We start from the raw sequence: 27746 nt of genomic DNA on the forward strand, positions 1-27746 counted from the left end.
GCCCCTTTCTTTTCCTTCATACTGCCTCATCCCAAGAGGTAGGTGGCAGATATAGACCATTGACTGAGCTCTGGGAGTTCAGGCTGACCCCTCTGGGGAATGGGCTATATCTTCTCCCAGTGTGACTCCATCTGATCATCACCCACCTCAAATTGTATTTGTCCCAGGTGCCAAAATTTCTAGTGATAATAAAGATCTCCTGTCACAGTCCTAAAAGAAGTTAACTCCTAGGACCCTCAGGACCCTCTGGTACATCTTTTTTGCTCCTCTGTCTGCCATTTGTACAGGTCCTTTTAAAGTCAGAATCCATCAGAGAACATCTCATTAGATGCTAGTTCCCACTTTCCCTTTTTCTTCCTCATTCAGATTGTTCACAATTGCATAATTAAATTTTCATTTTGAGTTTTCCTTTCTTTCAGAGTTTCAAGAGAAGAAATCATTTGGCTGAACAGTTTGAAATCTGGTTTTTGTTTGTTTGTTTGAACACAGGATCTTCTGCTTACCAGACACATGTTTGAATCAATTAAAAGTTGGACTAAATTATTTTTAAAATGTTTTTTAGTTCTAAATCTATGATATGATGGAGCCCCAGGACCTTACTCTGCCCCAGTGTCCCAGAACATTTTACTTTATAAGAACTCTGCTTGAGGACCTTTAAGTAATCCTATCACACTCTCCTCCTTCCCTTCTCTGAGGGTTCTGGACCCTAGGAAATCCCAATTGTGATCCCTTTTACTCTTCTACCATGCTTGGGGCTGAGGGCCACAGCAGGGAGAGCACTTCCTCCGTCTTTGAGGTTGGGGGCCAGGATGGGGAGGTTGAGAAGATGGATCAGATTCCAGTGTGGCCAACTGCCAGCATCCTGGGCCTTGGCTCCCCCGTTGCCCATTCTGACCTCATTCCCCAGTAATGTGTGACCACAATGGGGCCAACTGAGCCCATTCCCAAGGTTGGAGATGTGGAGGGGGGAGGACAGAGAACGATGTCCGATTGGGCTGGAACAAGGGACTTCCCACGGTGCTCTCTTGCCAGAGCTGGAGGTGGAAATGGCAAAGATGGGCTCTGCTCTGGGAGTGAGGGGGGTAGGGCAGAAAACTGCTAGTCACTTAGACCTTAAACTAAACAGAGGCATGAGCACTGTAACAGTGGAAATGGCAAGAGGGAAGAATGCTATCCATGGGAATGGACTAAATACCCAGAACCAGACACATTTGTAGATGCAGCCAAGGTGGGGATTGGTTTTGCTTCACTGCCTATTTGTTACAAGGGTTTTGTTTTTCATTGGTGAAGATGGGGAAATGTTTGTCAATCGAAAAAAAAAAACTCCACAAAATTTAATAAAACAAAACAAAAATGACAGTTGTATTTCTTTCTTATCCAGGATAGGCCTTCCCTAAGCAGGATAAATGGCTAGATGTTGTGTGATTTCAGACTTCTTTGTCCTGTCAAGATACCTACAATCCTTGCCATTTCAGGTAATTCTTTGGTTAAGGCATTCTCTCCAGAAGGGAGAAGGGAAATGTCCCATTATCTGGGAGGACCAAGTGCTAGAGAAACTCTGGATTCTACATTCCTGTGATACTTAGTATTGGGTGTATAATCATACCCTAAACTATAGAAATGCCTGCTATTCTTCCTATTATGTATTTTGTGTTTTATTAACTACCATAACTTGAAAAACAACATCATTTGTCTACTCCTTGGTCTTGCCATTCACCACTAATCCCACAGGTGGTCAATTAACAGACATTTTATTATTATTATTAAGTATTACTACATGTCAGGCTCTGAGCTAAGTCCTAAGTATATAAAGAAAAGCCAAAAGCTATCTTTATACACAGGGCTTATTTTCAAATGGTAAAGACAATGTATAAATAATGAAATTATTTAACAGATGGAAGGTTATGTAAGAGGGGAAACCACTAGTATGTGGGAGGACTGGAAGGGAATCAGGTAAACAGTGGTCAAGCACTCTAGGCATGGAGAAGAACTATGGAAAAGCACAGAGAAATGTAGTGTCAGGTTAGAAGAATAGCAAAAAGGCTGGCAGTAAGGTAGGAAGGGGTCAAGTGTTAAGGTTTGTAAGTACCAAAGAAAAGATTTTCTCTTTGTTCTCTGAAGGGAGTAGGGAACCAGTGGAGTTCACTGAGCAGGGGAGAGATATGATTAGATCTCAGTTTTAGAAAAGTCACATTCGAAGTTGAGTGGAGGATGAAATGGAGCAAAGAGAGACTGGAGACAGGGAGGGAAGTTAGGAAGGCCATTACAATAGTCTGAAGAGAGGTGATAAGGGCCTGAACTGGGGTGGTGGTTGTGAATGAAAAGAGGGGATATAGATGAGAGATACCAAGAAGATAAAAATGAAAAGATTTGGCGATGGATTGGCTAGGTGAGGAGTAGAAAATGGGAGGGAGTAGAGTATGGAAAGGAAGGGCAAAGGAGGCTGGGAGAGGTTTGAGCCAAGAAGACTTCCACCTGCCCCACAAGTGCCCAAGTAAATATCCTGAGCAACACTCCCCTTGTTAAGCATTTCCAAAAGAACTTTTTGGACCTGTCTATAGAACGTTGGTTTATAATAAAAAGAAACATTTATCTGGCAGCCAATGAGTGATAGAACCAGCAACTACTGAGGCTGGAAAGTTTCTGCCAGAGAAAATAGGCTAGTTTTTCCCTCACTCCCCACCCCAAAACAATAAACTCTAACATTTTAAGTCAGATTGAAATTTAATGAGTCTACAATTCTAAGGTTCAAATTTTTGATGTAGTTTAGATAATTCAAGCATAAAAACTTCATCATACCATTGTCTTCCCTCATCAGACTTTCTGGGCTTATTGTTTTAGGAGTCAATGGAGAACAATTCCTGAAGGAATTGGGGGAATCTGGGATAAATGCCACGGTTTACACTTATTGCATGACTGAATTAGCCCTCTGTGTCATTGTCTGAAGAGTGAGGGAGGTTGGAGTAGTTTTTTTTTTTTTTTTTTTTTTTTTTTTTTTTAATAATTATAACTTTTTATTGACAGAACATATGCCTGGGTAATTTTTTACAACATTATCCCTTGTACTCACTTCTGTTCGACTTTTCCCCTCCTTCCCTCCACCCCTTTCCCCAGATGGCAAGCAGTCCTATACATGTTAAATATGTAACAGTATATCCTAGATACAATATATGTGTGCAGAACCGAACAGTTCTCTTGTTGCACAGGAAGAATTGGTTTCAGAAGGTAAAAATAATCCAGGAAGAAAAACAAAACTGCAAACAGTTTGTATTCATTTCCCAGTGTTCTTTCTTTGGATGTAGCTGCTTTTGTCAATCATTGATCAAGTGGAACTGAATTAGATCTTCTCTTTGTTGAAGAAATCCACTTCCATCAGAATACATCCTCATACAGTATCATTGTTGAAGTATATAATGATCTCCTGGTTCTGCTCATTTCACTTAGCATCAGTTCATGTAAGACTCTCTGTATTCATCCTGCTAGTCATTTCTTACAGAACAATAATATTCCATAACATTCATATACCACAATTTACCCAATCATTCTCCAATTGATGGGCATCCATTCATTTTCCAGTTTCTAGCCACTAAAACAGGGCTGCCACAAACAGTTTTGTACATACAGGTCCCTTTCCCTTCTTTAGTATCTCTTTGGGGTATAAACCCAGTAGTAGCACTGCTGGATCAAAGGGTATACACAGTTTAATAACTTTTTGAGCATAGTTCCAAATTGCTCTCCAGAATGGTTGGATTCGTTCACAATTCCACCAACAATGCACCAGTGTCCCAGTTTTCCTGCATCCTCTCCAACATTCATCATTATTTTCCCCTGTCATTCTAGCCAATCTGACAGGTGTGTAGTGGTATCTCAGGGTTGTCTTGATTTGCATTTCTCTGATTAATAATGACTTGGAGCATCTTTTCATATGGCTAGAAACAGTTTCAATTTCTTCATCTGAGAATTGTTCAAATCTTTTGACCATTCATCTATTGGAGAATGGCTTGATTTGTTATAAATTAGAGTCAATTATCTATATATTTTGGAAATGAGGCCTTTATCAGAACCTTTAACTCTGAAAATGTTTTCCCAGTTTGTTGCTTCCCTTCTAATCTTGTTTGCATTAGTTTTTTTGTACAAAGGCTTTTTAATATGTATATAATTAAAATTTTCTATTTTGTGATCAATAATGATCTCTAGTTCATCTTTGGTCACAAATTGCTTCCTCCTCCACAAGTGTGAGAGATAAACTATCCTATGTTCCTCTAATTTATTTATAATCTCATTCTTTATGCCTAAATCATGGACCCATTTTGATCTTAACTTGGTATATGATGTCAAGGATGTTAAGTGTGGGTCCATGCCTAATTTCTGCCATACTAATTTCCAGTTTTCCCAGCAGTTTTTGTCAAATAATGAATTCTTATCTCAAAAGTTAGGATTTTTGGGTTTGTCAAACACTAGATTGCTGTAGTTGACTATTTTGTCTTGTGAACCTAACCTACTCCACTGATCAACTAATCTATTTCTTAGCCAATACCAAATGGTTTTGGTGACTGCTGCTTTATAATATAGTTTTAGATCAAGTACAGCTAGGCCACCTTCATTTGATTTTTTTTTTTCATTAATTCCCTTGAGATTCTCGACCTTTTGTTCTTCCATATAAATTTTATTATTATTTTTTCTAGATCATTAAAATATTTTCTTGGGAGTCTGATTGGTATAGCACTAAATAAATAGATTAGTTTAGGGAGTATTGTCATCTTTATTATATTCGCTTGGGCTATTCAAGAGCACTTAATATTTTTCCAATTATTTAAATCTGACTTTATTTGTGTGGAAAGTTTTTTGTAATTTTGCTCATATAATTCCTGATTTTCCTTTGGTAGAGAGATTTTATGCTATCGACAGTTATTTTGAATGGAATTTCTCTTTGTATCTCTTGCTGTTGGATTTTGTTGGTGATGTATAAAAATGCTGAGGATTTATGGGCATTTATTTTGTATCCTGAAACTTTGCTAAAGTTATGAATTATTTCTAATAGCTTTTTAGTAGAATCTTTGGGGTTCTTTAAGTATACCATCATATCATCTGCAAAGAGTGATAGTTTGGTTTCCTCATTACCTATGGAATAATTCTTTATGGATTACCTTCGTGGTAATCTATAAAGGTGAAGTGTAGAGAGCTATGACCACCTGAAGCAGTGCTATATCTTTATTGAACATCCATTTCATACTCTTGCTAAGTAAACTTCTTTCTGTTAAATGTTAAGTGGTATGCCAGTGTCCCTTTTCATTCTAATCCCCAAACTAAATCACCAGATCATTCTGAGTCAGCCTGGCTGAGAGTACGCACCTTCTGCTAATTCTATACTCCTAATTGGGTCGGGCTTTGGACACCAGACACAGCCTGTCACCTAGTCCCTACGCTAAGCCTTTTCAGCTAGATAGGATTTGCCAGAGCTCCAATGGGTATAGCCTGAGAGTACCCAGAGTCACCTCCACATCACCCTGAGTCATCTGAGGAAGTGTGTGGGTGTCAGTCCGAGGTGGAGAACCAATACCTTCTGGCCATGAGATCTTTTTTACTTTTGTTTTGTTTTGTTTTTTTTTCTGTTTGTTTGTTTTGTTTTGTTTTTCCTTTCAAGGCTGAAAAATCCATTTGGCTCTTAAATCTTGGGACTGGCTTCTACATATGAAAGAAATCTGTCTGGCCCTCTATTAACCCCAGAAAAGCCTATTTTGGCTCAAAAAGAATAGGGTGGAGTGAATCTAAGGTTGTAGAAAGGACAAATGCCTACTTGTACACAAAGGTAGGGAAATCTCAAATAAGCTTGAGGCTGTTCTAAAAGAGAATCCTATATTGCAAACGCCAGAAAACCAAAAGCAGCAGCATGGAGGTCCCAGTCTAGTGTAAGTCATGGTGTACAAGCAAAGTTTGGGGAAATGTAATTGGGAGTTAGTTGCGATGTTAGGGCAGATAGTCAGGGCAATGGGTAAAGGGCTGTGCCTGGAGTCAGAAAGACTGAGTTCAAAAGTGGTCTTAGATACTTACTGTGTGATCCTAGGTAAATCTTTTAACCCTGTTTTGTTATGCCAAAGTTCCCTTTTAATGGGTGACCAGTTCCTCCAATTGTCCTATTTCATAATTCTGCCTTAGGTTATAACTGTCCCCTCTTAATGGTTGAGATAAAGGTTTTATAGACATTCCTTAATGTCATTAGAATATCTGTAACCTCTCTCTATCAGGTTATCCCCACTTAGGTCCCTCCATTATGTCATTGTTCTTGTTATTTCATAAAAGGCTCCCTGCCCCGATACTCGAGGCTAGACTCTTTGAGATGATAGTCTCATCTAGCCCTGGGATCAACATGGATCCATTGGTCCCAGTATTTCTCTCCATTTAATAAATTATTGAATTGGTCTCTAATCTCTGATTTGCTCAGTTTCTTCGTCATTAGACTTTAACCTCAGTTTCTTTATCTATAAAATGATTTAGGGAAAGAAAGGCCAAGGGAAATTCTCTGCCAAAAAAAATCTGAATGAGGTCCCAAAGGGTCTCGGATATGATTGAACAACAACAAAAGTGCCACTCAGTGTAGAACGAGGTAAATTTTATTTTTATTCTTATTTCAGTTACCTTCTCTCAGGGTATTATTTCTGAATTTGTATATTCTCTTTTCCTTTTTTCCCCCCTCCTTTTTTCTTTCCCTAGAAAAGGGCAATGGCATGTTAGACAAGAGGCAAAAAATAAAGAGGGAATAGATGCCAGGACCAGTACCAGGAGATAGGGGCAATAGCAGAAATGGAATTATGTGTGGAGAATATCAGGTTTAGAGTACTCAGTTCCAAATTAAACTGAAGTGCTCTAGAAGGTTCTGGGATAAAAGGTAAAGGCCCTTAGTTGGTTCAAGGCTCCAAATACATGACCTAGAACCCTTTGATGTGGACCAAGAACCACAATAAGACCTAAAATCTAGGGTGAGATAAGATATCACAGGAGAGTATCCTATTTAATCTGTCCTTCAACCATCAAGCTCTCCCTCAGGGCTTATACCAGCAAAGGCAAACCTGAGGGCTAAGTAGGAGAAGGAGATGGTCAGGATCTAGGACCTCAAGGTAATTTTGAGAACTGTGAAATTATCTTATGGAAGACACCTTGACCTCCAAATACCTGCCTAGCCTTCAGGCCGCCTAACTGGTTGGAGCCATAATTTCTTTTTCTGTTTCAATCACCATGTCTCTCTATTTGTGTTCTGTCCTCTTTTACTGTGGGCCTCTTTAACTGAGGGATTAATTTTCTAGTTCCACATGAATGGGATAAATTGAGTGAAAATCTCTCATAAAAATATGGCTTTGGCCTATGCCCTAATTGTGATTTGAGACTTTGCAATAACAAGTTGAGTTATAGCTAAAAGCTGTAGGTGTTTGATTATATTAGATAATTCCCTCCCCCGTTACCCTTACCCCAACCGCATTTAAGTACGCAGTGGGTAAAAAGTTTATTACTTAGTATTCTTTTATTTCTGGGATAGGTTTCCACTTTTAGGGTGTAAGCCTGGACTCTTCCAGATAATGTGAGAAAAGGTCAAAGGGGTTGGGATTAAGGCTTCTGATTAGGGTCTATATTTTTTTATGTTTTTAAGTTTGCAGTTTGCAGTCCTTTACTGACCTTGTCTGTTGGGACCTGCCCTTTCTGAAGAGATTTTAAATCCTTTTTTTGCTTTTTACCTTGAGAGTCTCTGATTTTAATTTGACTAAGGGTGGCTGTCTCACATACACCTTTCAATCCCTCTTCCTTTCTAATACAAGTGGAGCAGTTAGTGGAAGGTTGGACTTGGGACCCTTCTTGCCTCAAATACTTAGTGTGCCATTCTGGGCAAATCACTTAATTGCCTTAAGTTTCTTCACCTGAAAAATGGGGATAACAACCACCCCAATTTTCTAAGGTTATTGTAAGAATAAATTGACATAATATGTATAGCACATTGTGAATCTATTATTATAATTACAATATCACTCCAGGATAGGAGAGACAGTTGTTCATTTCACAGATAAAAATCTAACCTACTGTAGTTCTCACCACTATTATGTTGAAAGGCACCAAAGTTCATCACTTGGGATGGCATGGTAGCAATGATGGTGTAATTCCCTCCTTCCCTCCACCCCCCATTCTATTTAACACATCTCCTCTTGCTGCTGTTTCCTTCTCTCCACCTGGAAATGTATTGCCTGGACTTGACCTATGCCGCAGGAATGGGGAGTTAATCCACTCATCTTTGGAACTCCTCCTCAGGTCTGAATGGTTTGGATCCTCCAATTTATCCTAAATTGCCAAGAATATGTATCTTACTTTCTATTTCCCAGGCCTGGGAACAGTAAATCTGTTGGTGTTTTTCTCCTCTTTAAAATAATAATAAAGGTTCTCTCTGGGAGAAAGCAGGTTTCTTGGGGAGGTTTTCTGGAGGCAGCCTTAGTCTCAGTTACAAGTAAATAATTACTCCAAAATTGCAGCCAGCTGGTAAAAGTTCAGATCTTTTATTATGTCCTTCAATATAGCCCGGTTAGCTCAGAGGCCTATCTCTCTGCTTGATTCCAAGAGCTCTTGCAGCTTTGTCCTTGGCTTCTGCCTCTGCTTTCTTCAGCCTCCAGCCAGCACCAAGTTGGAAAATGCAATGAATCTCTCTTGCCTTCAAGAGGGTTTGTGGGCTTCCTCCCAGAGTGCTCCCCTACAACCCCAGTCAATGTTCCAGAGAAATTTCTTCTTAGCTCTAAGAGCTTCCTCCATATATATGATCTCCCAAAGGTTAACTCCTCCTTCTGGAGAGAATGGGATTCTGGGTTATCTCCCAGAGTGCTCTCTGGCCCTAAGAACTTCAAGGGAGGTGTGAACAGAAGCATTATTGTCTATCAGTTGTACTTAGTACCCTGTTTCAAGTTCCGGCCAAAAACATCTTCTAAGATCAAATCAATCATATTGAACCATGCTAAATTAGATAATTATTGTCTCTATCATCTCTAATGGCTTAACAATTTGTAAAGATTCCAACATAAATCAATATTATTGGAGCTTCTGAAAAAGGTGTGAGAGTTGAGTACACAACGGTTCTACTCGCCAGTTCAAATACTCCCCAAACCGAAATGCCCTCTCCCAGCCTTTGTTCCCCCATCTGTACTGTTTCCCTCTATTAGAAACTTAATTTCTCTAGGACAGGGACTGTCTCACTGCTGTATTTATATCTCCAGCACAGTGCCCAAAACATAGTAGGTTCTTAATATTTTTTCATTCATTCATTCAATGCAACATTGTATCACTATCACCCACCTCCATGGATACAACTCAATTTGCCAATAAGAGAAAACTGATTTTCAAAATTCATTAGTTATGGAGGGATCCAGGTGTCTAGGCTCCTAGCCCAGCTTCCAAGATTCCATTGTGTACAAATTTGTTTGATAGATCCCTGGCTTTATTGCTTCTTCTCCATAAACCACATGTTCCATAAATTGTATGGCCATTAACTAGTCCCCTGTAAATACAACAACTCAGGACAGAGGGATGGACAGGCATGGGGGGAAATGAGAGCTCTGAGGAATGACCCTCTCCTCCCAGGATTAGTCATGTGAGAGAGTCTGTCCCAACCTCTTCCCCTCCTCCACCCTCCCCTCCCACTTTGTCCCTTTGGAGGAAAGGTGGGAAGACACATAAGAACTCAGCCTTGGTGGCCCTGTGTTAATACAGGTCACATTCATGCAAGGGAAGTGACTCAGGGAGTAGATATGGCAATGATGGAGACCAAAGCACTGTTCTTGACTGTTCCTAGCTGGATTGGCTATCAGAAGAATCTCCAGTCTCACTTTCCCTAGATTCCATGGAACAAACTGAGACTTTCTAATCTAGGAACTAACTAGTAAGCCCAATATAAAAGGAAAGGGTATCTTGTGCCTTCCATCCCTTGTTCATGTAACAAACATATATTGACTTGTGTTCAAAAATGGGACATACTAAAGATGAGTGAATATAATCCTTATCCCCCGAGAGTTTATGGTCCAAAAGGAAGATAAAATAAACTTAGTAATAAATATAATGATTCATAGTACAGTGTGATTAGTTCGTAAATATAAAGTGTGTAGAGAGAAACATCACTTCTACCTAGGGATAGAATAAAGAAAAACCTCACAGAGGAGCAATTTTTTGAGCTGGATTTTAATTCAAAATCATTCCATAAGCATTGAATGCTTACGTACCTGTGGTGTGTTAGGGATTCAAAAACAAAGCTATAACAGTCCCTGCCCTAGAGAAGCTTATATTATAGAGAGACAGAAGTACAACATGTGAATACAAAATTAGAAGAAAAAGATGGCTATTTTGCATTTTAGCCAAAAATCTCTGTCAGAGAGGATGAATAGATACACAAGCATTCCTTCTTGGAAAGAAGTTCAGAAGGTCAGAATAACTACTGCTCCTCATCTGGACATCCTCTGACCCAAGAGACTTCTAATTTACATTTCAGAGTAAGTGTGGAACAAAAGGTGAAATGCCTTATCCAAATAAAACAAAGATGGACAGTTTATGTTTAGGATTTTTAAAAATTCATTAGTCAAAACAAATAAAACAGTGAAAGCCAGTAAACCAAGGAGAAGATATCTTTAACTTCTGAAAACTAACTACTCCCTCCTTGACTTCTCCCTTAGTCATTCTCCTTTCCATCTGGTCCATAGTAAACAAAGGGATGCCTCTTCTCTACCCCATCAGTACTATGTCTTGTCTGTTCCTAACCTCTTTGCTACTCCCCCCCTCTCTCCTCTGGTCTGCCCCTACTCTAGGGCAGGCCCTCACTGCTCATACCTGAAGTATTGCTCTCTCCATAATTATTGCTATCAAAATGACCTTACAGTTCTGGTCAACCATGTCAGTCCTTTATTCAAACTCCAGGAGCTGTCTATCACTTCCCAGATTCCACGTAAAATCCTGGGTTAGGCTTTGCAAGCCTGTAACTTGGCCCTTTCTATCTTTTCCTGTCTTCTTTGCCTTGCTCCCTTATCCCCCTATGAAACTGGGGATCCAGTCCCACGGGTCTTCTTGCTGTTCCTCTAACAAGTTACTCATCTCCTTGTTCTCTTCACATTGACCTCCTTCATATCTTAGCTCAGTTGCCAGTCCCCCAAAGTGCTGGTAACTCCCCTCTTAGGTCACCTTCAATTTCTTCTTCATATAGCTTGTTTGGACAGAGTCATTTGGATGTCATCTTCCCTATTTGACTCCTTGAGAACATTGTACTTTGCCTTTCTTTGTATCCCCAATGCTTAGGACAAAACCTGCTTAGAACAAAGCTTAGGAAAAAAATGCTGAATTTTTCTGACATAACTGAAATCTTAGTGATATATGCTTCCATGAAAATATAGTAAAAGTTATTTCAAAAAAATAAACAAAAGGAAAAATCTTTAGGCAGGGACAGGTGAACGAACCATGCTTTGAAGGAAGCAAGATCATATAAGGTGAGGGGGTGCTGAATTTCAGAAATTGGGACTGCATGGACAAAGAATATAACAAAGGATAGCTAACAGACAACAGCTAACAAAAAAAAAAAGTTCTCTATACTAATGAAGTCACAATATAGTCTTAAATATGTGTATATACACACATATGTAGACATATGCACATATATTTGTATATACACATATGTTATTTTTTTCTACAAGTTGCCTTCTTTTCCCTACTCTATAGAGAGTAGGAGCTGTTTTCATTTTTGTTTTTCTATTCCAAAACCTAGTACTATGCTGGTCATATAGTAGGCACTTAGGAAATGCTTATCTAGTTAAATTGAATCAGCAGCTTGACATAATGGAAACCTTGTTTCCACAAGAAAACCTGGTAGTAAGAAAGCTCAAAGTGCATGTCTTCCTTTTGACAAATACCAGCTATATGATCATAGCATGATCAGTCACTTAATTTCCCATTGAGTAAGTTTTAAGGTCTACAATCAGAAGAAATGTCTTCCACTAGTTCCCTACAATGATGATGAAAGCACAGGATCTGACCTCCTCCTGCACACCCACCCCCCAAAATTGGTCCTTGTATGGAAAATGGATTGGAAAAGGGAAAGACTGGTAGGCAGGGAGACTAAGGACCTTCTCATCTCAGCTTCTGCATTTCCTTGACTTCCTTCTCACTTCAAATCTCACTTCTACCACAGGTTAAGGTCTTCCCCATTCAGATTATTTGGATGTACTCTCTATATGCCTAGACACTTACACATTTTCTCTTCTATTAGATTATGGACTCCTTGAGGGAAGGGATTGTATTTTGTCTTTCTTTGTATCCCCAAGGACTTGTTGATTAACTGATTTATCAAATACTGAAGGAAGGTGTTGCAATAGTCCCAGTGAGAGAAAGATATCAATAGGGAGGGGAAAATGTATACTAGATGACATAAATGCATCTTGAGAGATGGGATCTGGCAATTTACATATTTACATCCGGGAGAAGAGAGAAGGGAGAATCAAGGATAACTCTAGAGTGGCTAGAGGGAAGGTGGGATTTTCCATAGAAAATAGGGACTTTGGGGATCCTGTTTCCTTTAAGTAGCTTCCAGGGTACAGGGAGCAAGCTTTATGCCCCTTTCCCACCTGCTTTCCTTGTAGTTCTCTTTACAGTATAATAAGGTCTTGGATTTAGGATCTCCCAGATTGGCTCTTCTCTCTCTTCATCTTCTGTTACTTGTTTTCTACAGGAAAAGAGGTAATCACTTGGGAAAACTGGAGCTTAAACCCTGGGGGTAGGGAGTTTTCCTTCTCTAGTACTAACCTTCTTATCTTTCTTTCTTTCTTAAATATTTTATTGGTATTCTTCATAATTACTTCCCCCCAACTACAAACTTAAAGAAACTTCTTTTGAGACAAAACCAAAAATTTTTGGCTGAGTCTGAAAATGTACAATTAATGTTATACCTGTAATTCACCACCTCTCTGATGAGACAAGAATTATGTTTCATCATTAGCCCTCTAAAAGTTAGGATTTTTTTTCCTTTGCATTGATCAACATTCTGAAGTTTCAGAGTTGATTGCTTTTACATTTGCCAGACTCTTCATGTAAATCATTTCTCAAAAATCATTTTTCATGATACAAGCTCCTTTCCTTACGAGACCTCAAAAGTTTTTATGAAATTTTTTTCTCTGGCCACAGTGTTTCTTACAGAGAAGTGTGTCTGATGTTTTTTGTCAGAAGGGAAAACTAAGGCAGTAAAGAAGGAAGAAATAATGACAAAACCATTGTTTCTTTCCATTTTTACCATTCCAAACTTCTGCTGACTCAGTCAAATAAAAATGAATTGGTAGTAGATATTCATTGGCTGGAACATCAGAACTGTTTGGAACCTGAAAGTATATGTGACAAAGATGGAGTAAGACCAGGAGTGTTGGATTTGGACTATGAAATCTTGAATGAACTAAAGGGCCAGATTTTTCTCTCCAGTGGTTTTTCCACGTTAGCTTTTTGGCTGCTAAATTGAGTTATCATTTGTTCACTTAATGTATTTGGTCAGATAAGAGTAACAAATAGTTCCTCTTTTCTTACTCCAATAGATAGATGGATAGACAGACAAGTCTAGATAGAAAGATATGACACTTGTTAAGAACTTGAACCAGGCTAAACAATATTGTTTTAAGCCCACTTTTTTGGCTAAAGCTTACTACCCAGTGCTTTACTTGATCAAGAGTCAGTAGATATGTAGATGTACATATCTACCTACTAGATATGTAACTAGTATCTAGTTACATACTAGATAGCATGTAACACTTCCAAAGTATGGGACAACCTTCAAGTTATTAAGTTGGTAGGGGTGTCATGTGGCCTGGTACCAGAAAGGTTTGCTCAAGCTTTACTCAGTTCAGTTCCTCATTTCCACTGTGCCCTTCAGACCTACAGCAGAAGCAAAAATTCCAATCACTTCTGTGTTGGTCAGTTCTATGATGATCCTAGCTGACCTTTGTGCTAAGTGACTAATCCAGTCCTATCGTTTTATCAGTCCTTTTACTTCTGATTTCACTAGCAGTGGGCGTCTTGAGCAAGATACTACTGCAAAGCTGGTTGTAATTTCTCCCCAGAGCAAGGGAGTTCAGGCAGATTCTTGGAAAGAAGCACGTTCCCACGATCTGGAACTGCAGGACAGGTGTGTAGGTGTGTAGGTGTGTGTGTGTGTGTGTAATGACTGAGGTGTTTCCAGTCTCTTATAGTCCCCCTGGGGAGTACCACCCTCCCACCTGTTCCAGGTTTGGCCCTTCTAGGCCAGGTGGTCCCCTATTCTAGCATCTAGCATCTTGGATGGATGCGTGTGGTTCCTTTCTTTCTTTCCTAATCACCTCCCTCCCCGCCCCCCCTTTCCAGATCCTTTCTCGAGATGTGGTAGGAGACAGAAAACAGACGCGGGTAAACTTGAGCATCTTAAGACTTTAGAACTGAATGGCTCCCCTTCCAAGAGCATGGAGTGTTAAGGAGATGGGGGCGGGTATAAGGAGCGATGATAGTGAAAAGGAAGTAGATACGGGGAATGCTGAGCAATAAGGTGCTTAATGAGGTGATTTTTGCTAATGATAATTATGAATAATTTAATTCAGTTCTTTGCTGAGTTTATTTCTAAGTCAGGGGAAAAGCTCTACACAGCCCCAGGATCGAGGTGGGACCTGGAGTGAGGGGGGCGATGCGGGAAGAAAAATGCGGGCAGGAGTGGTGGGGGAAAGGAAGACGATAGGACTGGCCGTGGTGGCCGAAGTCGGTGCCGCCTTTCCCCGGGCCGCCACATCTGGCTGGAAGCCCCGAGTCCCCAGGGCCGCACGATTCCCTCTTCTTGCCCCATGGATAGCCAGATATTGTTCTCCGCTCGGTTCGCCACGGCTCAGCTAGGCTCCTACCGGCCCCGGCGGGGGCGGAGGCGGGGGCGGGGGAAGGATCGCTCCCACTCCAACCTCCTCCACCTCCCCGCTCCTCCACAGCCTGATTGGAGGAAAGTTTCGGGACTGGGTGGCGATTGGAGAGTTCTGTCAGTCTCCGCCTCCCTGCCCATCCCTCCCCTGGCCGCTGGCATCCCCCAGCCCAGGTTGAAAGTGGCCGGCGGCGCGGCGGTCAGCGAGCTTGGGGCTATGGGGCTTGGGGGCAGCGCCGCCGCGCCTCTCGCCTCCCGCGGGCTCTGAAACGTCTAGCCTAGAGGAGATGGGGGGCTGCGGTTAGTGGAGGCTGAGGCTCGCCGGGTGCGAGGATCTGAGGATGCGGCTCCAGCTGTTGCTGCTGCGGCGGCGGAGCTGCGGCTCCTGAGCGCCCCGGGGCTCCAGGCTCGGCTCCAGGCGCCCGGCCATGCCGCTTCCACCACTCCTCTGGCTACTGGGCTGCGGCCTCCTGGCCTCCGCGGCCCTGGCCAGCTACTCGGAGGATCAGTGCAGCTGGAGAGGCAGGTATGGATACACCCAACCCTATCAATCGTACCCCGCCTCCTGCCTTCATCTCTCCCCTACCTCGGACTCCCCGCTTCCCTTCCCCCCTGTTCCCCTCCGCATCCTCCTTTTCTCGCCTCTCAGTCTATCTCCGTTCCTCCTTCATCCTCTTCTTTAAAGGAAGGGTTAGAATCTTTACTAATTTGCCCCCCTTTCCTGAGCAGTTTGGAGAGGGAGGAGGAATGTATAGTAATGTGGTCTTCTCTAAAGATAAGTAGGTAGGAGGAAAGAGGTGGGGAGCGCCCCCCTTCTCCGGAGCCGGAAAAATGGAAGCGCTTTCCTACCTTTGGGATGTCTCCCCTAGGTCAGAGGGATCTCCTTTTGGATTCTACCCCTGGCACCTGGAACTGGCGGCAAGGGGGGAGCGGGTGGTGGGGAGCAGAGGTTTTCTTGATTGAGTGCTGAGGCATCTCCAAGGAGAGGGCGGGGCTGGCAGGCCGGCGGGAGGAGGGAGAAGTCACAAAGTCAGCTTGGTTTTGTTCTCTTAGGGGTTTTTGGCGGGTCCTCTGAGGTGGGCCCCCCCCTCTGCTTCATCTGCCCACTACATCCACATACACACACACTCTCCTCTCCGGAGGAGAACCTGTCCTCCTCCTGGCATTCTGAGAACCTAAGGCTCTCCTGCACTTGTCTTCTCCCCGCCGCCCCCCAGCCCGCCGGGGGCTCTCTCTCCCCCGACTCTCTGGAAACTAAGCCAGATTGCCCTCTGGTTTCGAGGAGTTTAGGGCTGAAGCAGAAGGATTGGGAGTTGTGATGGCTCGTTGAGGATGTTTGAAATGGCTCTAAAGGTCTGAGCAAGATGGGGAGGGAAGCGCAGGGGAAAACTTGGGGCATCCCCCTCTAGGAAGGGAGAAGACAGTCCCCAGAGATGGAGAAGACAGAACCCTCTTTGTGAAGCTGCCACTCTCCTCCTGTATGGTGCAATGTTGGACCGTCCTCGTTTCTTTCAGAATTAGTGTTGGTGAGGAGGGAATTAGCTTTTCCTGTAGGAAAGAGGCTCAGAGGGGAGAGTAGTTTTAGGGAGAAGGGTTGGAAAAATGTGGCAGACTTTGAAGTAGGTAGGGAGGGGAGCCCTACTTTTCTGAAGAACTGTCACTAGTAACTGGGTTCACTTCCCCCAACATGGGATAGAAGCCACTAATCTCCTGAGGGTGTGTGGGAGGATGAGGTGAAGGGACTAAAATGGGGGAGCCGAAAGGGCTAATCTTGGCCAATGTCTTGGCCCGCTACTCCCTGCTCAGTGCCAGATGACCCCAGAACTGGAGGATGGGGGAACATAAAATTGGGATCCCTTGCAAAATGATACAGGAAACTGAAATCTGGTCCTGGCCCTGCCCCTAATTCAGTAAGTGATCCTGGGCAAGTCAATTCCCCCTCTTTGCTTCCTGCTTTTAAAAAAGTTTTTGGACTAGATTTTTGAGCTCAGCTCCTTGCTTTCAAGATCTGGAAGCCAGGACATAGGGGCTGGGAGAAGTGATCAGCTAAGTTTCCCTGTTTCCTCATGGCCAAGAAGTCATTGCAGCCTGAATGGAAAGATACACATAGTTTTTGTCTTGGGCCTAGATTCCAAACTAAGATCCCCATCTACTCCTAACCCCCTCCCTCAGTCCAGTGTGATGCAGATGTGTGCAGATCTTGGGCTGGGATGCAGTCTGCGGGGCCCCTGGAGGATTAACATTTCAGGATCCACAAATCGTTGATCAAACAACTTGTGGGGCCTGAATTGGCTCCGAGGCTGAGCAACTGGATAGACAAGGGGGGCGGGGGAGGGGGGGGGAGGGCAAAGGACCTCTGTGTAGTCTCTGTGCTAAGAGCATCCTAGGGTGGAAGAGGCATTCATTCAAAGGTCATCTAGCCCATCTTCCTGCCTCAAGCCGGGGCATTTTCCTCCCTTTAAGTCTTCCTCAAAAGGACACAAAAGTTGGCCTTGGGATCGGATACCATTCTTTCCCTGTCTTTACATTTCTTCATGTAATCTTACCAAAATTCCTCCTGCTGATACTTAAACTGTTCCCTGGGAAAACAGCTGTTCTCTGTCCCTCACAAGACAACTTTCCATTGGCTTGAGGTTCCCGCCTGCTTCCTCTGCCCTATATCTCCTAGGTTCCTTCCATATCTGCCTGCCTGCCAGTCTCTCCCTACCCACCCGCTCACCCTCCCTCCCCCTCCATCCCCATATACATTTACTAGGCTTTCCAATAACCTTGTACATCTGCCTTACCCACTCACTATATCAATGTCTATAGCAACTGGCCCTAGCTTGGAGTTTGAACCCTGGGAGGGCCAGGTTAAGAACTAGGCTAGTTTTTTCCCGGTTTTAAGAAGTTGGATTATATCCCTTCCAGCAGTACTAAATTAAGGAAACTAGAACATCACTGTTCCAGAAGTAGAATCGGTTGCCTTAAGACCCCTTCAGTTTCCTCATCTGTAAAATGGGAATAAAAATAGTCCCTATCTCCCAGAGTTGTGAGAATCCGATAATATTTTAAAGTACTTTACAAATCTTAGTATGCTATATAAATGATGACTATTATTTTTAATTATTATTTTTTTTCTGTTCTTTAAGGCTCATTTTTCTCCTCAAAATCAGGAAGTTTAGTCTCAGAGCCTTGATTTTCCCATCTTAAGGTTTCTTCCAATTCTATTTACGATTTTATTTGCTCAGTGACCTGCACTTATTCTAATGAGAGTTATTCAAAAATGAAATTGGTTGCCTTGGGATCTAAATGATGGCCCTTACTAAACCTTACTAAAGGTTTCCTGGCAAAGGCTATATCTATGTATTCAGTATGGTGTAAGAGGGATTCTTAGTCAGATACAGGTTGGACTAGATGGCCTGAGGTTCCTTTCTACAGGAAACAATGGTTTTGAAGGTAGAGGAGAAAGTAGCAGAGATTTGTTAGGTCACTACCACATGATCTAGCATTGGGCTGAGAAAGTTTTAGGGAGAGAGGAGGGCTGCTGTTAGTTAAGATTCCTGTGGCTAGCTGTACTGTAGTCAAGATTTTTTTTTTTTTTTTTTTTTACCAAATCCTACACTCTTCCCTTATTACGTGGATGGGAGCAAGTTTCACATAGAATCACAAAATTTCAGTTGTGGGGGAATCTCAAGAAGCCAACTAAACCAATCCATTATCTGAAATAAAAAATCACTACATTGAGTTCTTGAACCTGGAATGTATGAACTTGTTTTTTAAAAAATACTTTAGTAGTTACCATATTTCAATATAATTGCTTTGTTTTAAATCCTGAATATTTTTGTGCATTTAAAAACATTGTTCCAAGAAAGGATCCATTACCCCCCAAATTTTAAGAATTCCTGCTCTCCACCATCCCTGATAAATGTCATCTAGCTTTTACTTTTCAGACTTCCATTGAAGGGGGAACCTATTATCTTCCTAGGCTGACCCACCATACTTTGGATAAAAAAGCTTCTTTGCAACTTCCCATTGCCTCTAAGAATTAGAGGCATTTTGAAGTCAAGAGCTATCTATTCCTTTGGACAGCCAGTGCTGACTTGAAGAGCTCCCCGTTACTTAGTCAAAGTAACATCCCTGGTTCTCTCAGCTGATGCTCACGTAGCCTCTTGTCAAGGTCTCATCCTGAAGATTTCTTTTGGACAAATTGACCATTACACTCTAGAGTAGTTTAACCAGGGCAAGGAGCAGTTGTACTTTCCTCTCCCCAATGCTAAATGCTACTCTTCCCTCAGTATTTTAGCTGCCAAGTCACAATGATAACTCATTTTGAGCTTTCATGGTCCATAACCCTTCTCTCTCCCCAGATATTTTTCAGGCAAAATTGGGTCACATACAAGACTCCTTTCCATCTTGTATTGTGTGTGGTGTGTGGCAGGGAAGGGGCTGGGAGGCAAGGAGTCCGGGGCTCTGAGTGGGGTTCAAGAGTTCCTCTCTCAGAGCCTCCGTTTCTACAGTTATAAAATAGGGACACAAACTCCTGCCCTTCCCACTTCAGTAGGCAATTGTGGACTCATGTGAGACAGCAGTTGTGATAGGGCTTTACAGAAAGTTCGATGGTGGGGTGGTGGGTGCTGGTATTGCTTTGTGGGTGCTGTACTGACCCTGTTTGGGGTTCTTGGCAGTGGCTTGTCCCAGGAGACGAACAGCGTGGAGCAGCTATCCCTGCATTGTGCTGAGGGCTCCCTGGAGTGGCTGTACCCAGCAGGGGCCCTGCGCCTCACCCTCTCCCCCAGGCTGCCCCCAGGCAGTGCTGGAGCTGGTCAGAGTCCCAGGCATATCACAGCCTGCATCAAGTCCTCTGGCCCCTTCCGGGGGGCCCAAGTCTACGTGGAGAGAGATGGACTCCTGGAGCTGCTGTTAGCTGAGGCCCAGGGGCCGCCCAGGGGCCGGTGTGTCAGCTGGCAGCCCCAGGAGCGGGTGGCTCTGTTCGTCCAGTCCACCCCACATCGGGATATCAGTCGCCGAGTAGCAGCCTTCCGCTATGAACTTCGAGGGGATTGGCACCTGCACCTCCCCCTGTTCACCCACAACCTTAGCATGGAAGGTGAGGAGGAGGAGGAGGAGGAGGATCAGGATCAAGGCCCTCCGGCCTCCTAGGGCCCCTTTCTGCTAATTGCACTTACACACCTATTTTGTCTCCCTCTAGCTCTCCAGAACCCTTGTAGTTAGAACCAGAACCTGGGTCACAAAGCAAAGTGTTTTTGAGTCAGGGAATTGGGATTGCTGAGTTTTCTTGCCAGCCTATGTTAAGACTGACTTGCTGGATACCCTTCAGCCAGCTGATATTTATCCTCCTGGGCCCTGTTTCCCTTAACTCTTAAAAGGAAAATAGCAAGCGCTGTGTGATCAGATTGGGATCCTGGTGAGCTACATATCTTTCCTTCACATGAATTTATTGTCCCTCAGTTCTTCTACCTGAGATCGGGTGACCTGTCACATTCAGTGTGACTCAGACCTCCAGACAATTCCTTGGGATCAGGAGGAAGTGAAAGAAGACAGACTGGAAGAGAAATAACCATGATGGCCTGGAGTAGCTGTGATTTCTGGCCCTAGGGAAGAGTTTTTGTGATGTGAGAGGACTTGAAAGCTCTTAGGTAGATGGAGGGTTATTCAATAAAAGTAGTAATGTGAAGCAGCTGCTATCTGAACATTTTAGGAACCAGAACAAAAGAAACCTGAACTGTAGCAGAAGGGATTCAAGTTAGATATGAATTTGCTGACTGCAAGGGTTACCAAGGGAGGCCATGGCATCTTCCCTGGATTTGTTTGAGGGAAGTGTAGGCAATGACCTCCCTGGAGTGTTTGGAATACAGTCCAGCTTTGAGGCTGGATGACCTCTCAGACTTCCTCTCAGCCTTAGGATTCAGTGATTGGGCCTTGGGGAGCATGTGGGAAGCCCTGCTTTGACCCAAGGCCTCCCATTGGGGGAGGAAGAGTAACTTGAGTCCCCTTCTCCCCACTGCCTGAAGGGGGGAGGGAGGAAGAGAACCAGGGTTAGAGTGTGCTCCCTACAGGGGCTGGGGGCCCAGAAGGGGCTGTAGCCCCATGACCTCCCTCCTCTCGTCCCTCCGCCAACCCCTGCATGCCGCCAACAAAAGTCCAGTGTGCTATCTGTGGCCTGGCTGCCTGGTCTCCATGGTGATATGGGCACTCCCCCGCCATCTCCCCTGCTGGGCAAGGCAGCTCATTCCCATCCTTTGAGAGCCCCAAGGCTGGATATGATGGGATTAGCCCCACCCATCTGTTGAGAGGGGGGTGAGAGGCTCAGGGGAGTGGGGAAAGGATCCTGTTCTCTTCTCTCTGGAGGCCTCTGGTCTTATCCCAAGGGCCCTGGCTCTTCCAAATTGCCATAATTTTCTAAAATACCCCTTCTAGGGATCTGGGAGGATTTTGTGAGTTAGTATCTATTCTGATTTGTCTTTTAAGCCAAACAAAAGGACTGAGAGCTTTATGGATTCTTTTTGAGGATGAAAGAGAGTCATAACAGTTAAAAAAAAAAAAAAAAACAGAAACCAGGAGTCCTGGGCTAAAGAAGAGAAACCTAAAACCATATACTTTTGTAAATAATGTAGAAATTGTTGATTCTGCCACGTGAGTTAGAAGTATGAAACATATGATGTAGGCATATGCCTGTATATTTATCTATACTTGTGTATGCTTTTGGGCTCCATTCATTGAATTCCAGGTTGCCTTTGGAGGTTTTATACTTGCATGGCTCAAGAGGCAGCTGGGGCAGAGTAGGAAAAACACTGACTGGACATAGTCAGAAGACCTGTATTCAAATCTGATCAATACTGCTTAACTAATGATAGGACTAGGGACAAGTTATTTTACCCCTTTGTCTTCCTTCTCTATAAAGTGGGAATAATAAAACTTTTACTGCTAAAGCACTACACAAATAGGAGTTATTGTTAAGAGATTTCTAGTTAAGCTGAAGGATTCTCAGGAGGGGTATAAATAAATTTGATTTCAGCCTCCAAGATATATATGGATAGGGCAGCCTCCTCTTAACCTTTTCTTGCACTTACTATTCTCCAGAGGGGAAGGCTAGTAGGAGGGAGAAAGACAGGGGAAAAGTTGAGTAGCAAGTGGGGAGCCTCCCCCAATTTGTCCACTTCATGCTTCTGTCTGTGCCCCAGGAACCTGTCGCCCGTGCAGTGATGCTGAGGTTCTCATGGCTGTGTGCACCAGCGATTTTGGTAAGTAGCTTTCTGGCCCCTCAGACTTGCTCAGTTTAGTGTTTTCTCCAGCCTCCCCCCTCTTGCCCATTTTATTCCAGCTTCTCCTCCCCCAAATTCCTTACCCCTTCCCAGGATTATAATGGGCTTTGATTGGATTCTCCTAGCATCTCCCTTGGCCACTGTCCCCATCCTGCTGGTGTTTGCCCTCTTTCCGCTGCCCTTTTGTCTTAGGTTTCCTGGGAGGGAGAGAAGCTATTTGTCTGGAACCCTCAGTAAGTATAGTCCCTGCTGCTAAAAACAGGTCCAACCTTTGATCTGTGCCTGTGAAGTGACAGTGGGGAGACTGGGCAATGAGCTTGGTACTGTTACAGACTTAGGGATCCTGGAAATAGAGGAAGCACTTAAGGTCCACTGGGGTTCTGGGCTGGGGGCAGCGTGGCATGGAGGGGGGAAGGGAGGAATGTTCTTGTAGTTTATCCATCAATAGAAGAAGGGTGCTCCACTTTCCGGAGCGGGGCGGGGGTCCCACAGACAGAGTAGTAAGCAGCACATCTGAGCTAAAGCCGAAGTCACACTGCATGCAGGGGATCCCAAGGGTGTCTGCCAGGGGTTCCTAGTTATGGTGGGGAGGTGGGGGAGGGCCTGGCCTAATCAGGGTTTGTGGATTGCCCAGGAGAGGGGGCCCAGTTGCCATGGGAAGCCGGAGAGTTTATTAGTTCCTCTGACAGAGGTCCAGAGACTATTCAGCCGAGTTGGCTGGGGAGAGAGAAAACACACTTGGGTTGAAGGTCAAATGATCTAGGGGGAGTTTGGGGCATGCAGAGGTAGAAGGAGCAGCAGCAGCTTTAGCTGACACGTCTGATGATGAGCTCACTCCCTCACCACCCAGCCTATCTCTTTTGGCTTGCTCATTCTTCTAACACAGCAAGAAGGCTGGGGTCTGGGCTAGCCCTGCAGCTCAACCTCAAATCCCACAGCCTTGCAGTAAGCTCTGCTGGGGAGGATGTTCTGTGTGGAGCGTAAGGGTCCGGGGGGAAGGAGGGAGGACAGTTCAGATCAGACTGCTGTCTAAGGCCAGAGGGTTGGTGACCAACTGCTCTGCTTGGAATCCTTAGCAGGTATCACTGCAGCCCTTGGAATCCTTGGTGTGCTGAGAGACAAGCCCACCCTTTCCTGACCTCAATGCTATTCACTTGGGCATTGGACTCCCTACTGACCCGAGAAAGCCACGGGCTACCATAAGTGGGAGAGGGCTGGAAGGAGTTACCTTAAGTGTCTGGGATGCAGGCTGGTGAAAGGGATTCCTGTGCCCAGCTGGCTGAAGGAGAGAACTTCTAGCCCCAGCTCTTCTCTGCAGAGCATTGTGCTCTCCCTCCTTCTGCGCCCTCTCCCCTGTGCTTTCACCTGCACAGCATCTCCCTGACCTCCAGCTCCTCCCCGGGCACCATGGCCTGGAGATGGCAGCTGTGTTATCCTTTCCTCTGGCAGTGGTTCGAGGGACCATCTGCGGGGTGACTCACGACCAGGAGCTGCAAGAGTCAGTGATCAGCGTCAGCACGCCTCGCATCCACCGGCAGAAGTTCCCCTTGTTCCAGCCAGCTGAGTCCCCCAGCCAGGTGTCCGGCACCATCCGCACCCCCTTGCGCTGCGGCGTCAGGCCCGGCCCTGGCACCTTCCTCTTCACTGGCTGGAGTCACTTTGGGGAGGCCTGGCTGGGCTGCGCTCCCCGGTACCAGGATTTCCGCCGCATGTATGACGCGGCTCAGGCTGCCCACCACAACCCCTGTGAGATGGCCCTGGATTAAGGCTCCCTGAGGTTGGGAAGAAAGGACCCCACTGACCACGCTGAGGAGCTCTCAGTACCCCGGATTGTCCAGAGGTGCTGTAAGAAAGAGGAATTGCTTTGATCCTAGCTTGTGTTTTAGGAATCGGCAAGGTCTAACGACCAGCATGTTCCCGGGCATCCAAGTGCAGAACCAATGATGCCAGTCTCAGGAGAGATGTTGAGGGGGCACTTTGGGCAATTAATCTGGGGGATAGCCTGGGCTGGGAAAAGCCATCTTTTCCTTGGTAGAGCTCCCCCACCATCATCCTGTGGGGTGCCGCCTGTCCTGTGCATCTTGCAGATCAGAGCGGTCTTAGAGGAAAGATGAACCGGCCCTTCACTCTACCTTCCCCTTTCCAGGGAGACATTGCTGCTAGAGCCTGGGACTCCCCAGCTTGGTGGGCATCTCGCTTGGAAATGACTTGACAGATTGGGTTAGGAAGGGAAGGGGTGGGAGAGAGAAAGGCGGAGAAGAGGCCTTGGGGGCCCCACAGGGATCCTGATACCAAATGTATGTGCCCGCAGTGGTGTTTCGGGGGAACTAAACTCTCTGCCAAGCATGTGGTTTAGTGGTTTCTTCCTGCTTTCATCGGCAGGTAGGGGCTTCATTGGTGAAAGTATTGGGGGGAGAAGGCAAGGGACTGTTGTCCTGGTTATTTCCCTCTTCCAAAAGCCCTTTCCCTTCTCTGCCTGGCTCTCCAGCCTCTTGACCCTATTGGCTGGATAGTTTTATTAGGCAAACCTTTTTGGAGAAAGTAACTGAATTCAATGAAAGGAAGGTTTGAGGGTATGGGGTAGGTTAGGGTGTAAAATGACTTGAACAGTCAGATTCCTTTTACCTTGGTACCTTATTTATTGTTGTGTGTCCCCTTTCACACACCTCTTCTCCCCCTGCCTTCCAAGCTCATCGTGGCCCTCGCTCACAGCCCTGTACATGTTGTTTCAATTAACCTTCAGTCCTGTCTTCTAGGTATATGGCCATTCTGGGACACATGCATCCTCTCAAACACAGGCTCTCACACCCACCCACATGCTCCTTGTGCATTCTCTTATGTGCGCTATCTCTCTCTCTCTCACACACACATACACACACACACACACACACACACACACACACACTTTCCTTTTTCTTGCACTGAAGTTGCCTCAGTTCTCTCAAGTCCTGCATTTTATATCCGCCCACAATGGGAGCTGATAAATGGGTTAAAAACTCCCACTTCCTGACACACACAGGAGGAACATCATCCCCCAGCCACTCTTCTCCATCTCTGAGAACTGAAGCTGGAAGGATGGAGAGATTCCTGGAGGCTGAGCTCACACTGGCCACCATCCAAGAAGGCAACTAAGGGGATAAGGAAAGGAAGATGCTCTCTCTTAGAGCTCGCATCTCAGAGAGATAGACCAAGCAGATAAACTCAGTTTTCAGAGTTTGCTTAGGTGGTTCTCATTAATCCAAAGTGAGTAAGAATGCCTGCAGAGAGCCTTAAGCCCAGAGGGAGGCAGAGAAAGGGAAGATTAGCAGAAAGGAATGAATGTTCCCTAGAAAAAGCTGAATCCAAAAGCCTGTTTCCTTGAGATTTAGAACATCTTGTAAATGGTGTACTAGCCTGAAATTCAGAACTGCTGAAGTTTGTTGAATTTTGTTTCAGCTTTGACTTTGAATGACTCGTTAAAAAGCCACTTCCCCGTCTTAGTGCCCTAGTCACCCTGTCTGTAAAATGGGGATAGTCATCTTTGGCTCAGGCCCACCTTCCTGGGGATGAATGAGAGGATGTCTGTGATGTGCTGGGAGCGCCTCAGAAGTGGTGGACGTGAGATGAATTCTCAGCACCATGGGCAATCTGTCTTGCTAGAGATGAGAGAGCCGGTTTGCAAGAGAGAATAGGAGAAGGCCTGAGTGGGGAGAAGGAAGCACTCTAAATTTGGAAGACAGCAGTAGGATGTCTTGGGGATTGAGGAAGGAGGGAGAGAGGGAGCGAGAGGGCACCCCGTCCCGGGCCGGGCTCTCGCCCTACTTTCTGCAGTCCAGCACATTCCAGGGAAGAATGTGCCACTTGTTGCTGAATTTCCTCACAGAGGCCGGGGAGCTGTTTCACCCAGCTGGGCTCAGGGCTCCGGGCTCTCCTCGCCGCCCCCCCCTGCCAGCCCTGGAAGGGGAGCTGCACAATGGGGTCTCTAAGGAGATGTTTCCCGCCACTTCCCCCCATTGTCGCCCTTTCTCTCCCTCCCCCATTCCTTCCTCCTTGCTCTTTCAGGCAGATAAAGGGCTGAATTGGTGAATTGGTGGGTTACAAAGAAGAGGCGGCACAAAGCCTGAAAGAGGCAGAGGACTGTGGCTGCTTCCCCTGTCTCTTCCCCCCCCCCCCCCCCCAAGCCAAAGCCAGGAAGAAGGATGACCCCGGAGTCCCTCTGCTGGTATGGCTGACTTCCTCCAGTCCTTCTGATGGGGAGAACGGCCCCCCTGCCCAGGCTTCTCCAGAGCTGGGGGAGAGAGTGCCTCTTAGGGGGAAAACAGCAGCTGGAGTTATTTGGGAGAAAGGGCCAGGATCATGTATCAGATCAAGGTTTCCCCCACTTCCCCCTCTCCCCGAGGTACTTGGTGGTGGAGAGCCGGCACCCACACAAGGAATTAAGGATGAGTGTGTGTTGGGGAGGCGAGAGAACTGAGCTCATGGGAGGCAGCTGGGGGGTTGGCGAGCTCTCACAACATGAGGTAGAAGAGGAAAACTAGACCTGGCAGCTAGCAGGGTTCGGGCCTCCTTAGCCCCCCATACCCGGGTGATCACAAAGTCAATCCTTGTGCCCTCTGGTTCTTGCTACCTCCAGACACTAGGCTCTGGAGGCTAGGTCTCAGCGGGTCCCCCAGGGCTGGGACCCCAGCAGACTAATAGGCAGCCCCGAGTTCAGCCTGGGGTCAGTCTTGGCGGGGGGAAAAAAGGGGGAGCAGGAGCACCTTCCCTCCAAGTCGCCGGGTCCCCAGGGAGGCCAGGATTCAGAACAGAGCCTCCCGGTCTGTGCATGTGCGGCTTGGTGTCTGAAACCATGTTTCCTAGTAAGCTGGGGCAGTCAGTCTTTTCGAGAGATGGTAGGCAACAAGTATTGGGAAAGACTTGGAACTAAGGGCTTCCCTGGCTAGGCTGGAACAAGACAAATTGCTGAAAGTTGGAGGCTGGAGTTAGAATTTGCTCTCATCTAGCTGTGACATGAGTTGGCTCACCTTGGACAAATCACCTTTATGCTGGTCTTCAGGTTCCTGATCTGCAAAGTTATGGGCTTAAACTAGATTTATGAGGTTCCTCCTAGCTCTAAATTAACTATCCCTTATCACCAATCCTGATCCCACTATTCCAATTTTGGCCCCAAGGTATCAGCTAGCCATAATGGAATCGGGAAAAGCTGAGTAGGGATTCTGCCTCTTACTATGTGACCCTGAGGGAGTCACTTAACCTATCTCAGCCTTAGTTTCCTTATCTAAAAAATTGAGATAACAATAGCACCTACCTCAGGGTTTTTCTATGGACCAAATGAGAAAAATGACGTTTTATAAAATGCTTTGCAAGCCATAAGGTGGGTATGTAAATATCAGCTTTTATTTATGTCACCTATGGTACCCACCCACATATCTGAACCTCCACTTGGGAGTTATGGCCCTGGAAATGATTGGCAGAGAAGATATTACCAGTGGGTTTTTTTTTTGTTTTTTTTTTTCTGAGAGAAAAATGAGGTAGTTGTAGGCCGCTTTGGGCTAGAATCCCTTATAATTCTTTATTTATCTAGATGA

The 27746-nt window shown here is 45.0% G+C and overlaps 1 protein-coding gene across 1 annotated transcript; it reads left to right on the forward strand.

Annotated features, from left to right (window-relative positions):
- Window positions 1-15044: 15044 nt before the first annotated feature.
- On the forward strand, window positions 15045-26568 carry METRN (meteorin, glial cell differentiation regulator). Its single transcript, XM_003761962.4, has 4 exons — window positions 15045-15440; window positions 19582-20003; window positions 22099-22158; window positions 23629-26568. The coding sequence occupies exons 1-4, from the start codon at window positions 15343-15345 to the stop codon at window positions 23943-23945; spliced, it is 897 nt and encodes a 298-aa protein (XP_003762010.1). The 5' UTR covers window positions 15045-15342; the 3' UTR covers window positions 23946-26568.
- The last annotated feature ends 1178 nt before the right edge of the window (window positions 26569-27746 follow it).

Source organism: Sarcophilus harrisii, chromosome 1 (genome assembly GCF_902635505.1).
Source record: "Sarcophilus harrisii chromosome 1, mSarHar1.11, whole genome shotgun sequence".
Lineage (NCBI taxonomy): Eukaryota > Metazoa > Chordata > Mammalia > Dasyuromorphia > Dasyuridae > Sarcophilus > Sarcophilus harrisii.